The 14142-nt window shown below is 40.9% G+C and overlaps 2 protein-coding genes across 2 annotated transcripts; one reads left to right on the forward strand and one right to left on the reverse strand.

The window, feature by feature from the left end:
* The first annotated feature begins 471 nt into the window (after positions 1-471).
* Positions 472-1974, forward strand: LOC120111837 (probable auxin efflux carrier component 1b). The gene is made up of 4 exons (XM_039129757.1): positions 472-573; positions 736-893; positions 1210-1286; positions 1578-1974. Exons 1-4 carry the CDS (start codon positions 501-503, stop codon positions 1642-1644), a joined length of 375 nt encoding a protein of 124 aa, XP_038985685.1. The 5' UTR covers positions 472-500; the 3' UTR covers positions 1645-1974.
* A 10347-nt stretch (positions 1975-12321) lies between these two features.
* On the reverse strand, positions 12322-13201 carry LOC103722035 (auxin-responsive protein SAUR71). The gene has a single exon (XM_039130607.1). It carries the CDS (start codon positions 13027-13029, stop codon positions 12631-12633), a length of 399 nt encoding a protein of 132 aa, XP_038986535.1. The 5' UTR covers positions 13030-13201; the 3' UTR covers positions 12322-12630.
* Positions 13202-14142: the final 941 nt, after the last annotated feature.

Consider the following 14142-nt stretch of genomic DNA (forward strand, 5'->3'; position numbering starts at 1 on the left):
TTAGTTTTGACAGGGTCTTCTCATCATCGAAAAGTAGTTTCCGGGGGAACCATTATTTTGTTGTAGATGTTAGTAGAACTTGGTTTAAGCTGCTCCAATTGTTTCCACTGTATTGTGCAGGTTCAATTGGTAATCCTGAATGCTAAGCTACCAAGAACAACAATAACTTCCTATGTATCTGATTAAAATTTTCTTGCATGCAGTGTTGTTGGAACGGTTATGTGCAATCTTGTTTCTATCCTTTCTTCAGATTAAAAGAATGAAATACCAGGTAAAGAATTCAAAATAATCTTTATGATGAAATCTAAACAGTATATATATATATATATATATATATATATATATATATATATATATATATATATATATAGAACCTTTTACCTATGCTATGGTTTGAACCTACAGTTTAGAGCAAGAATCTGTCATTCTCTTATTTCTCGAATTCGCTCATGCATGAATCCTAGAATCTTGTCGTTACCTTTTGCAGGTGGAATATTGAAATGCCGGCAATTATCGCTCACTCAATCTCCATTCTATCCGATGCAGGGCTTGGAATGGCCATGTTCAGTCTTGGTATATCAAGTTTCTAACTTGTAGCATGTTTAATTTCATTTTTATCCCTAATTGTGATCCTTAATGATGGAAGTTGCCCGTGCACTTTCCAACCGAAATTTTTATGGCTACCATCTCTTCAGTCTGAAACATGTGTTAAGGAAATCGGTTTTATTACCGCAGGTTTATTTATGGCATTGCAACCAAGGATTATTGCCTGTGGCAATTCAGTTGCTGCATTTGCAATGGCTGTCAGATTTGTTACAGGACCTGCTGTCATGGCTGCGGCCTCAATTGCTGTTGGACTTAGAGGCGTTCTCTTACATATCGGCATCGTGCAGGTAAACAAATTTAACGCAGACATGTCATGTTTGAAGAGATAAGTAATGAGTTTGGAAACATCAAATTTATGCTAGAGGATTAGTCTAACTCAGTTGTGTCCTTTGTCTTTCTATTCTTTGATGTGAATGACTGGAAACTAGCATGGAACTAAACTTAACATTTCATTGCTAAGCTAAGAGGAAGACATCGACTAAGAAATTTAACCACACAAAATTTCCTTCGCGTGCTTGCCGCCATTTGGTTGGCTATAGTTGGTACTAATGAGCCAATGAGAGATGGTAGTTGCTGTAATAAATTATTCACTTTTAACTGCAGGCAGCTCTTCGTCAAGGAATTGTTCCATTTGTTTTTGCCAAGGAGTACAACGTGCATCCTGATATTCTTAGCACAGGGTACATACTCTAACTTCGCTCTTTCTTCATCCTGCTTTATTAAGAGCTCAAATGCCTCTTCGATCCTACGTTGTAACAATTACAGCTTGCTATGTGTACTGACTCCTGTTTCAATTGAATGGTGTTGGTTGGTGGCATTGGTCTTAGATCTGACAGTTTTATGCTTGAGAAATTCATTCACTAGTCTGAGCTTTGAATCACAATTTTTCTTATCTGTTAAAGTACTCCATAATTTGCATCTCTCACAATTTATATGGTACATGTTTCTGATAGAATGCTTAATGATTTCAGGGTTATCTTTGGAATGCTGATTGCGCTCCCCATCACGCTGGTTTACTACATATTGCTGGGACTCTAGAGCTCGATGGACCTTTTGCATTCATCAACAGAGCCAAGGTCGAAAGGTTTCTGTAAAGATTTTTAACTTATCTGGTAGTTTTGTATTCCCTAGTCTGACTGAGATAGCCGAGGTTTTGTTAGCTATGTATTTGGCAAAAAAGAAGTCTCAATTTAGGGACTAGTGGCTTAGATAGTTTAAATGATCAGGCTTCATGTAACTCTTTTATTTTATTTGAAGACTTTTGCAGCTGGTGTAAAAGGTCATATTAGTAACTTGATCTTTGTTTCGGTCCAACATGGATTTCATTCTGGCATTTTCAGTGCCCGAAGTTGGTGGAAGTTTTAGTTATGTGCATCCCTTGATTACTACCATTTCTTTTAAAACGAATGCACCTTCTGAATCATTGTAATAGTTACCAGACAAACTGATCAATATGTGCCGTAGGCAGAGGCAGGAAACTGTTTCCTTGAAAAATATTCGTGGCCATTTCAGAACTTTGGCGCCAAGCTCCCATACCTTTATATGAGTTTGCTTCGACTTTCTGAAACTCTGAACCTATTGCATCTGCAAACACTGAAATAGAAGCAGGTCTACCAGGTGAATCTAACTGTTCAGAAAGGTGAAGGATTAATATTTTCGGATCCTGTGTATTAATTCAATATCGTTTTAAACAGGTTATGAGGGTCTGGCAATTGACGAGTCCTTAAAAGATTTAGAAGAACAGCAACAGTTCTCTTGCAAGCTCTCAGACAGTGCATTAAAAGATTTTTATCCCGGCACTGGCGCATTAAAAGATTTTTGCCGACGCTTTAAAGCGTCGGTAATTCCGGCACTAACACTATCCCGGCACATGCACACCGACGCATAAATCCTTTGCCGACGCTTAAAATCGTCGGATATAAAGCCTTTGCCGACGCTTTAAAGCGTCGGTAAAGGTAAGGTAATGCCAACGCAGGCAAAAAGCGTCGGAACGAAAATTATCCACGCCCACCTGCCCGACAGTTTCGTGACGCTTTTGGACGCGTTGGATTAGAAAGTACTGACGCTTATAAGCGTCGGTAAAAGCTCTGGAAAGCGCCGGGAAATACTATTTCTTTTGTAGTGAATCGAAGCTAGTGACTTCAACAAAAATAATAAAAATAATCAGACAGAAATATAAAAAAGATCAAACGAGATCTTGTTTGTTAATTAACTAGCACTTCCTCCCTCCATTCTTTCTTGTAGTCAAAGACAAAAGGTGACGTGATAATATAAAAGGTACCAAGAATTTTTTCAAAAGCCTAACGAACACAAGGATGGGATAGCATATCAAACCTGAAGATGGTAATGACCTTGATATCGTACACGTACGGATTCTTCAACAAATTATGTTATGTAGCTATAGATATATATCCAGCTTTTCCTCCTTCCCCAAGTATCTTATGGAAAGTTAATTTTAGCAATGTTTTAAATGGCAGTTGAAGTATGAAGGCCGTCAAAGGGCTGCATGCATGGTGCCCCTGCAGTATGCACACCACATATGCAGGTGCATATATATGTTGTTACTATTCTTTAACTATTTTAAAATAAATATTAAATATTAAATACAATAACAAAAACAATAGTCATAGTAATATTTTTTGGATGGGGGAGAAAGAAGACAGAGATAATAGCGTAAGTTTAAAATTTTATTTTATTTTTAATTAATATAAATATGATTTTTCTTAACACTGTTAGAACAACCGTTATATTAAGGGTATTTGTACAATAACAGAGTTTTACGAGGGTATACATATAAATATCAATTTTGGAAGGGTATTCACGCAAAATTCGATATTTAGAAGAGTATCCATGCAAAAAATCCATAACAATAATAACTAACAATTAGTGTTTAGTGATTAGTACCTATTACCTAATAACAATAATTATGACATCTTAACATGGGTAGCACCCATATCAGGTCCACCTGAAACCTATATCAAACCTAACCATTAGCTTGAACCACTTACCCTATCCAGGCTTATATAAGAGTGGGCTGTCTATGTGACACTAAAATGTTAGCGGACTCACTTATTAGCCATACAATACTAAGGAAGCCAATATTCAGCTGCATAATACCAAGTTGATCATCTTTTCGGTCCAGTGTGCTACAAATACATATCATATGGCATGGCTTTCCTAGACATCTTAAGAGTTGTGGAGGATAAAAATTCTTTGGAGACGACATGATCTATTATGCTTGCACCATTGTATGATCATGCCGCTCGTGTAGGAGGGAACTTGCAGGCGGCTTTGGACATCTGGAGTTCATGTGATACTATATTTCGACAATTGAGAGCCTTCTAGATATTCCAAATTCACATTATGAAGTGCTGAGAACTTGTCTGAAGTTTGTATGATGGTGTACATAGAGACTAGATTGTGGGCAATATAAGCAAAAAATTAATAAACAATTAGCCTGAAGATGATTCAAATTTATAATCAGAAACGAATTTGGCCTCGATATAATACTAACTAAACAATTGATCGACAAAATAAAGCTGAGAAGAAAAGAGTCAAGATTGTATATAGTCCTAACATGCCCTATGCATTCCTCATTTCATAGTAGTCACAGCAAAAGAGGATAGCTGTGATTCTAGTAATTTAATCAATCATCATGTTAATCACACATTGGATGAAAAAATAAAGTAATAAATTTACTAATGTAGCATAATTTTCCTAAGATAATATTGTGAGCCTTCTATTCATGCATGCACAAAAAAAAAAAAAAAAAAAAAAATCCCTTTTGTTACGTGGCACAAACAGCCCCAATTCAGCATTCCTATCACGGTGCGTGCATATTTGTCTGCCAAAAAAGAAAGAAATCAAAAACCGAGATTCTTTCAGAAATCGAAATCTAAAATAACTGTCAAAGATTATACCCAATATCCCAATCATCCATTATGCACGTGCTACGAAAGCAAACCCGCGCAGCTCACGTGCCAACGACTCCCAGCTCCTCTATAAATAACTCCGCCGACCCCCGGGGCCTAACAGCCACGCTTTTCCGAAGGCCGGGATGTCTCTCTCTCCAACCCTCTCGGCCTCCGGCGGCGGCGAGGGTCCGGCAAAGAATCCGAGGCGGTGGACGGAGAGGGACGAGGTGAGGCTGCTGAGGGCGGTGCTGGAGATCGCAGCGGAGGCGGCGGAGGCCTTCGACCCGTCGGTGCCCCTCTTTGCCCGGCTCGGCCGGGCCCTCGGCGGATCGTCCTTCACCGGCGACGAGATCGTCTCCAAGATCCGCGAGCTCCGCCGGAGCTACGAGGAGAAGTGCTACAAGATCCGCGTCGGCGCCGCCGCGGGCGGCTTCAACACCGCCGCGGGTGGCTTCAACACCGCCGCCTTCGAGATTAGCAACCAGATCTGGGGCGGCGGCATCGCAGGCGCCGTGACCAAGAAGAGGAAGAGGAAGAGGAGGAACAGAAAGAAGAAGAAATTCCAAAAGAAGAAGATGGTCTAGGGTTGTCTTTTTCTCTCATAACTTCTTTTTGGGAATTTGCGTATAAAATCCTACGAATCGTAGATTTTGTTAGGGTTTAGCCTTTTTTTGGTGGAGAGATTTGGGAGGAGGAAATTGCTATATAAAAATTTTGTTTTTTGTTCTTAAAAAAGAAAATTAGAGAGTGTTTCGCCTCAGGGTTCTCATGGACTAATCATGCCGTTGGCACTCAAAACACCGCTGCTCCGCTGGAACACCAGTCTCGAATTCCTAATCCCTCTCCTCCGCCCTCTCGCCCCTTTCCCCTCCTTCCTCTTTATCCCCACCTAAAAAGCCAAGATCGCTGCCCTCTTCCCGAATAATTCACTGGAAAAAGTCGCGTTGATGGGGACCCCCCAGCCCCCTGATTCGATCCTGGATGTATTTTTCGTGGACCTCTTGGTCTAGATCCTGGACCAGCTACCGGACTTCGGAGACCGAAAGTCTTTCCGCCTCGTCTCCCGCGGTTCCTCTGCGTGGAGGCGCTCCACCGCCGCGTCCTCCGCCGGGAGTCCCTCCCTTCCCTCCTGCGCAGCTACTCCGCTCTCGAATCCCTGGACCTCTCCGCCTGCCCTGCCCTCGATCACGCCTCCCTCCACACTGCCGGCGGCCGCCAGGGGTTGAAAGCAATGCGCCTCGCCGAGGCCATGGGGATCGGGTGGTGGGGGTTGGAGGCACTGATGGCGGAATGCCCACAGTTGGAGGTGGTGGACCTCTCGCACAGCGCCGGCGTCGGGGACCAGGAAGTGGCGACGCTTTCGGCCACCGGTGGGCTGAGGGAGTTGAGGCTGGACAAGTGCCTTGGGATCACGGACAGAGAGAGAGAGAGAGAGAGATTGGGTATTTGAGGTTTGGATTGGGTCGTTGGGTAAACGGTCTCATTTTAGAATTGGGGGGGGGGGTGTTCGGATTGGGTTGTCCTAGGTTCGTTCCAAAAAAAACAGAACGGGTCTCATTTTAGAATCCAATTCAAACTCATAGATCCTCTAAATTGGGTCGGGTCGGATCGGATCACGGGTCGATCCGACCTATTTGCAATCTTATTGAAGACTATGATGTCTTCCATTTCAGGACGGAGGAGGATTGAGAAACTTCCCTTGTGGGTGGCCCCTGATGGCCGGACAACTCCAAGATGGAGCCATGGATCCTAGACTTCATCCCTGGGATAGACCGGGTGAGGGCAACAGTCATTTGGTTGAGGCTACTTAAGCTGCTGCTTGAGAACTCGGACAAGGACACCCTCTTGCAAATAGCAGTCACTATTGGCCGCCCCATAGCTATGGATGGTTTCATGAATCTCTGGAAGTTTGGTTATGCGAGAGTGAAGATGGAGATCGACGCCAAGTGCGTTTATCAAAATTACGGGACACGGACTCCGAAGGGCCAACCGTGTGGCAATGGAATAGGGTGTTTGTGATCAATTGGAGGGATGGCAGTCTAGAGCTCTGTTTAGGTCCAGTTTGATCAAGATTAGACGATGGAGGTCCCACATCGATGGTCCAAAATATTGGATATGATCTATTATTTCTAAATTATTTACCTACCAAAAATTATATAATTTCAAAGCTAGCCTATGTATCAAGTAGTCAAAAAATGGACATTCTAAATAATACTAAATTATATATGCTTTTTCTGATTATTTGATACACAGGTTAGGAGTCTTCAAATCATATGATTTTTGGTATGTAAATAGTTTAAAAGTGGTAGATCATATCCAATAGCTCAGATAATCGATATGGGATCTTTATTGTCTAATGTAGATCTGACCAAATATGAGGAAAGATTTATTCTAGTACAGCCAAATCTTTTCTCTCTCTCTCTCTCTCTCTCTCTCTCTCTCTCTCTCTATATATATATATATATATATATATACTTCTCCTAACTCCTTTCCTAGATCTCAAACCCTGTTACTCTCTCTTAATTGATCTGTCCTTGCACTTCTCTAGTAAATATTAACCCCTTCCTATTTCATCTCTCTAATGTTATAAAAAACGGGATGGACACATATCCAGGTTTGCACTTTAAGTGGGTCATGAGAGCCTCTTGAAGATGAGTACCGACATTAATCCGCAAGAAGCTTAGCAAGCTTTTAAAATAGTTGAAGCTAACTTAAGTAGAGTTGAGGATAAGAGACAAACAATTGAAGCCAACCTAGCTCTCAATAAAGTATATGATTGATTTGAGGAACGTCTTCAGATTCAGGCGATTGCACATGATATAACTAGTAAATATGTTCCTTCCAATGCCAACATATTTTATTGTTTAGGGAGGATCACACTTGTTTTTTTTAGTATAAGTAGCTATAGATTTTGCTACGACTTTTTACTACCGTTCAACCATTATAAAAGCTTTTTCCTCATAATTGTAATCTTGCCATGGCACGTAAACAGCTAATATATTTTTTCCTAAAGCAAGTTCCTCACCAACTGTAGCTGCATCGTCCGCTAAAATTTGTCCCTTTTTGATGTACTTACCCCATCAAACTTAAGATTTTCCATGCATACAAGCATTTTTGTTAGAACATCGATGCATCACTAATGGAATACTTATAGTGTCCTTATTATTTGATAAAATGATTTTGTGAGGATTAGTATAAACAATCTTTTCCTCATTTTCGGCTGAGCCCAATTGGCCCAATAAATCAACCAGCCATCCCACGGACGTGCGCCTCAATAAAGCCCAATTGGCCTAAACCATTTGGATGCCTTGGTGCGGGTGAAGCGAGTTTGGATTTGAAATAAGTCCTATACCACAAAAATCCGTCAACTGATCCGATTGCTTCACATCTCCATTAACACTCCATCCTGTATCTATTCCTCCTTTCATGTCCTCCCTTCATCCAGCCACAACTACAACAAAATCCATGTCTCAAGAAAAAAAGAAATAAAAAGAAAAAAAAAATATGGATCTCTAAACCACTTGGCACCTCTGATTGGCATCTTCACCTCGATGACTGCATAGGCGAGATGCTTCGCACCAAATGCAAATCCAATGTTCGAATTGTAGATCAAACACTTGAGAAGAAAGGAGGACGGGAGAGGTTATTTCGAACCCATCACTCTTTCTAACATAGTCCGATCCCTTACTCCTACATGTGGAGAGGTTTTTTCGAATCCGTGAACTCCAAGTTGTAATAAAGCAATCTTAGTGTAGCCCCACCTTCTTTTATAATGAAAGAATCCATACCTTAAAAAAAGCACTAAAATAATGAAAGACCCACCTTCTTGCATTAGTTGGGGAGACATTATGAATTTGAAGTTGAAAGATAGAGAGTATTAAGTTGAAGTGTAAATGAGCAAAGCACTAAAATTCCATCTAAATTGAAGGTGTCTAACTTGCTAAATTAACATTTTAGTCCTTGTGCCAAAGAAACAGGTTCAAATTCTGCCTCTTGTAGGACTTGGGAGCCCACGAATGCTCTTATTTTGTAGCCCATTGGCTTGCCTATGGCCATCATTATGCATTATTCAAAACTATTGTGCATTATTGTAATTGATATATTCCTAGTTTTATAGCTTATAGTATTGATTGTTTTTAATCCAACTCTAGAGGCGAAACAGGCATTTTAGAAGCAAGTGAGCCGCCAGTAGCCTAAGCTCGCCCTCGCTTCTTCTTTGTTGCTGAGTTAGCAGATCCTGATCGTGATCCTTGATGATATTATTTGCTATTAGATTAGAAATTTATGTCAATGATTATAGTTAGCTCCCTCATTAGAGCATGTGCTTGACATCATAACATGTGGGCATGGCATTCTTCAACATGTCAAAGATCCTGGCTGCCAAGCCAATTGGGCCATAACAAGGACAGCATCATCAATGGAGGCTAGGCTTAGACTTGGACCATTCTGCACATTGTCCCTGTTTGGCCATGGGTTAAGCCAGAACCTATTTTTTGATGGTAATTTAATATCAAATGCTTACAGTCCTTCCTTGCATGAACTTTCTGGCCACCTTCCTATTTCCCACTTGCATGGGTAAATGAAATTAGCAACTTTGGAACAAAAAAAAGAAAAGCAACTTTTAGGGACTTTAATGTCAACAGTATGGACCAGTGTCAATGTACTAAAGCAATATAAAAGTCACTGCTTTCTATACTTCTTTCCTTAAGGTAGGGCAGCAGCTTTAGAAATCAAAGAACCCGGCTGCGACGGCAACTGAAAAAGAAATGCATTGATTTCAAATGGTCCACAAATTCATATAAAAGTTTAAATGTCATTTGATCTAGAGCTTAACTCACCCGAATTTGGAACATAATATGGCACTTCGATAAGTTGATCTCAAATGTCAAAAAAATAGACTATAAGCAAATTGGCTTCGATTTTAGGTCAGAGGGCTGCCATTCCTATTTAATCTCTCTCTTAGCAATTAAAAGCATAAATACAATTTATCGTCCATGTCGATCATTTTGTTTAGTAAAAGCATTTATTTCAGTTTTATTATGTACTTTTCATTGAAAAAATATGCATAATGGAAAGAATTGTATGCATTTAGAAATCGATACTTAAGTTCATCGACTAGTTCTCTGCGAAAGAGTCGAGGAATTCTAAGTTCAAGCTCCACAAATGGGAAAAGGTGTTTCCACTACCATTTTTATTGAAGCAAGGTACATATAATAGTATAACACGTTCTAAGAACTGCCTGTAATAGAAGGCCACAAAACAACAATAGAAGAAGGCAACAGACGGAAAAAGGTGCTGCAACCAAGCCTTAGCCTTCTTAGTCTCATCAATTACTAGGATCACATATGTTACATCACATGGAATGTTGAGGATCCCTTTCTGCTGATATCCATATTCTTGAGAGACTACAAAGCAAGACTACAAAGCATGCATGGAACTAGCTTTGAACTAGGCAACACTTCATCTAGTTTCCTCTTACCAAGAGCACTGGAAATTTGGAACAAAGCCTCTTGGTGCAGCATACCCCTCCTGTTCCCCATAATATTTCTTTCACCCTTCAGCACTGCATGACTACATCTAGAAGTGCTGGCAATTGAATTGGATATGGCATCTCCAGCTCTTGCTATCAATGTCCACCTAACCCTCATGAAGTAGATCTACCATCAAACAGTAGAGAATATGTACTGAATGCATGCAATACTGGGGAAGGAATTCTGAAACTGTGGGTGGGTGGAAATGCTGTCTTTGACTTGTAAATTTTACTGTGCTTGGAGCCAACCAGTGAAACTTGAAACTCTTCGATTTGAACTTATCTATAGTTGGGCCAGTTGGTTGGCCTCTCTCTCTCTCTCTCTCTCACACACACACACACACACACACACACACACACACAAACTGGTAGTTCAGAATTAGAGAGCTAATGTGAAAGGTAAAGAGAAGATTAACAAAATTTTAGTATAATATAGAAGTTCATGAGTCAAGTCCGATCCATGTGCGACGAAGTTTAAATAACCAAATCTTTCATATCTTTGACCACATTAACCGTCTAAGTCATAGCTGTGAAGTATGAAGAATGATCTGCTATGTATTAAATATCCCATGCGGTATGTTAAAACATTAGCAATTTTTCTTTTTCTTCATACACTGAGATTCTATTCCCTCTTGTTCAGATCTCCATGGTTTGATATTGCATCCCTTGGTTATCTGAAATTATGCTTGAACAAAAGCCAATAATTGGTGCTATTTTATGACAACCACAATGATTAGAACATATATACTACTGAGAAACAGAAAGGCAGACAAACAATATAAAATGATTGATTAGCTATACTTTATATCTCATATATACCACCCACCTCAGACACTTCAGAAATAGTTGGCAGATGGACCAAGCAACAGCACATGGGAGCCCATTGGAGCTAAGAAACCATGCAGGCAATCCTAAATTTAGAGTACAAAAATTATATGGCATGCAAAACAGGTAGGCATCACATTCCTAGTTATGCTTCTTTGATCACATGAGATGGAAACCCCAAAAAAATAATAATAAAAGAACTGGTGTGCATGCTGATCAGTAGCCATGACTTTGGAAATGATGGAAATAGGAGGGCATATGGAGAGTCTCCAATATAATACTCCTGATGAAGTCAAGGAAAAGCTTAAAACATTCTGTAGTGATGAAACTGGTGGTTCATTAGAAACAAATTCAGATATACTGAAGGAATAAGACCTAGATATTAACACAAAAATGATTGTACAGAAAAAAGCAGCAAACTTGCAGTAATTAATTTTATGTCTGGGCCCAAAATCCAATGTCATGTTATTCCCACATAGTCCCAGGGAAAAGTAACACTTCGATCGGTTTGTGACAATATATTCCTTCAGGCTCCCATTCAGAACTTTCAAATGATGATGAAATTACCAATCATCAAGCAACCCCTCATAAAAGGTTAACATCAAGAACACTAGCATCTTGCTATGTTCTGTCAATGGAGCAGATTATTATAAGAATCACATTAGAAATGTTTAATGTGCATCACAACAATGGTAAGCAACTTGAAGCAAGATCCTTGACATGGCTTGTGACATGCACTTATTTGGTGATTTATAATTTTCTTGGAGAGAGATTCACTTGCAATATGAGGGTGCCAAGTAGTGAAGGTGATAAAGTCTTTGGAGTTGATACCAAGGGTTTGGTTTTGAGTCCCATCCTTACTTAGATCTTTGTCAGGATTTCTCCTTCCATGGTTCTCAAAATAGAGATTCACTTTTGATACACTACAATAAGATAACTCATCTTTAGATTAGCACAATGCTCACAACCTATAAACCACAAAAAGGAACACCATGTAGCAGTATCATAGAGAACTATAATTCTGTAATTTTCTAGCCTAGAACTTCTCTTGCAATACCAGTGTCAACTAGTATAGCTTGTAATGTCTTGATATTAGTACCAAAGAACTGGATCACAATTCCAAGCACCATCATAGCTCTAAAAGAGAGATTCACTTCTCAATACACTACAATTAGATAGCTCATCTTTAAATTAGTACAGCAGTAACAACATATATAGAAACCAAGAAAATGAATGCCCTATTGTAACATCCCATAGTGCAAATTATGCAGTGAAGAAATCATAGAATTTCATTACAATGTAAGAAGATCCAATGAGTAATAAAGGCCTGCGGTAGGTGCAAGTGACTTTGGCTCAATCCAACACCAATGCCAACAAATGAGGACTTAGAACCATAATTCCACATACAACTAAGGACTTTCAAGCATGATAGTAAACTCTTGTAAATATATGAAAAATGTTATGTTAGTAATGCAAATTCTAACATTAATTATAAAGTTAAAAAAGGGGCGATTTGATCTCACTTTTTTTTTCTCAACATCAAGTCCAGAGCCCAGTTTTTTTTTTTTTTTACATTCCGCCAGTTCCACTCAAAATATCTACTAATGTTACAAAAAGAAAAGGAAAAGAAAAAGTAAGGTAAAATGTCCAAATCGCCCTCCTCCTTCTAAACATCAGACCGATGGTTTTACATAATAATACACCAGTCGTAAGAAAGGGCAAAACGGGAAACATATCCCAAAGCTAGGGCTCCACCTAACGACGGGGAGACGGACCGGGCCGGATCTCGTCGGGGAGGGACAGGAAGAGCTCCTCGAGGGTGAGATCGCCGCCGCCGCCGGCGCCACCGGAGGCGAGGAAGAAGAGGACCTGGCGGAAGAGGGGAACGGGAAAGGGGATGCGGAGGACGCCCCGCTGGTCGTAGCCGTACTCCTGGGCCGACCGTCGGAGGAGCTCCACGAAGGCCGGCCGGCCCAGCAACTCCGCCCGCACCGCGAACCTCTCCATCTCCTCCCCCACGTACACCGGCACGTGCCCCTCCGGCACCCTCCTCCGCCTCCCCCCGCCTCCTCCCCCCTCCTCCTTCCCCGCCCTCAGCGGCCTGTACTGCGACGAGTCCGCCACCTTCGACAGCCGTCTGATCAACCTCTTCATCCCCTCGCCGTGATCTCCAAAACCAAACACAGAAAGAGAGAGATAGAGAGAGAGAGAGAAAGAGATAGAGGCGTTGAGAGCGTGGGGTGAGGCGTAGTAATGGGTATTTATATAGTTAAATAAATATAAAGATTAAGATTAGAAGGTTAGAAAATAAAAATAAAAATAAAAGAAGGTGAGAGAGGGGTGAAACAGAGGGTACAAATAGGAGTACTTGGCAGGTACTGCTATATTTGGGCTTTGGGGGAACTCAGTAACGTTTATCTGTTTCAAATAAAACACGGCACAGCCATCTCACCGTATAGCTTTATCACACGTCATCAGCTAAGGTGGGCCCCGTAGCCCATGCGAAAAACGGGAGCTGGGCTCATTGTGGCGTTCGTGTTTGGCGAGATACACCAAAAGCGGATGGAGTGGTACGTGGCGATCACCGAGAGAGAGTGAAATTTTTTTTTTTTTCTTTTTTCAGGCGCAGATGGTGTGGTTCGAACGGTTGTGATTGGCCAGCTTGTCCTTAAAATTAGTGCAGTAGAGAACCGGATTGGTGTTCGCTCCGAACCGCCTCGTCGTTAGTGGGTTAGTCCAGGTTTGGTTTTATCGGTTCGTAGCGGTTCACAACGGACCAGACGAAATGGCTTCGGGATAAGGACGAGAAGTTGGGGATAAGTTATGCGAGAAAACGGAGGGTAAAAATATCATCTCGGCTTCCGTAGTCCGTTGGTGTACGGTGTCCGTGAGGCTTCTGTCACGCTAGCTCTCTTCTCGGGCAAGAGAGACGGCGTGGTGGGACCCATGACTCGGGTGTCACTAAGCTCCGTAATTGCGACGGGAAAGGAGGGAAGAGGTAAAGGAATAGTGTGATTATTGGACATAAATGCCCTTGGCCGCTTTTACTGCCGCGTGTGAGCTGCTGACTGTTACCGAACTGCTTCTGACCGATTGACCAAAGTGAGCATCAACCTTGAATAACAATTTGTCACCTTATGCTTTATTTTTAATGAGAAAGGAACATCTTCCAACTAGAATGTGGGATAATCAGAGAAATATCATTACAAGTCACTTACAAAAAATTCTTATGTTGTCATTAAGTTGAACATTAAGCATGCGATAAGA

This window comes from Phoenix dactylifera, chromosome 9, assembly GCF_009389715.1.
Source record: "Phoenix dactylifera cultivar Barhee BC4 chromosome 9, palm_55x_up_171113_PBpolish2nd_filt_p, whole genome shotgun sequence".
Taxonomy (NCBI): Eukaryota; Viridiplantae; Streptophyta; class Magnoliopsida; order Arecales; family Arecaceae; genus Phoenix; species Phoenix dactylifera.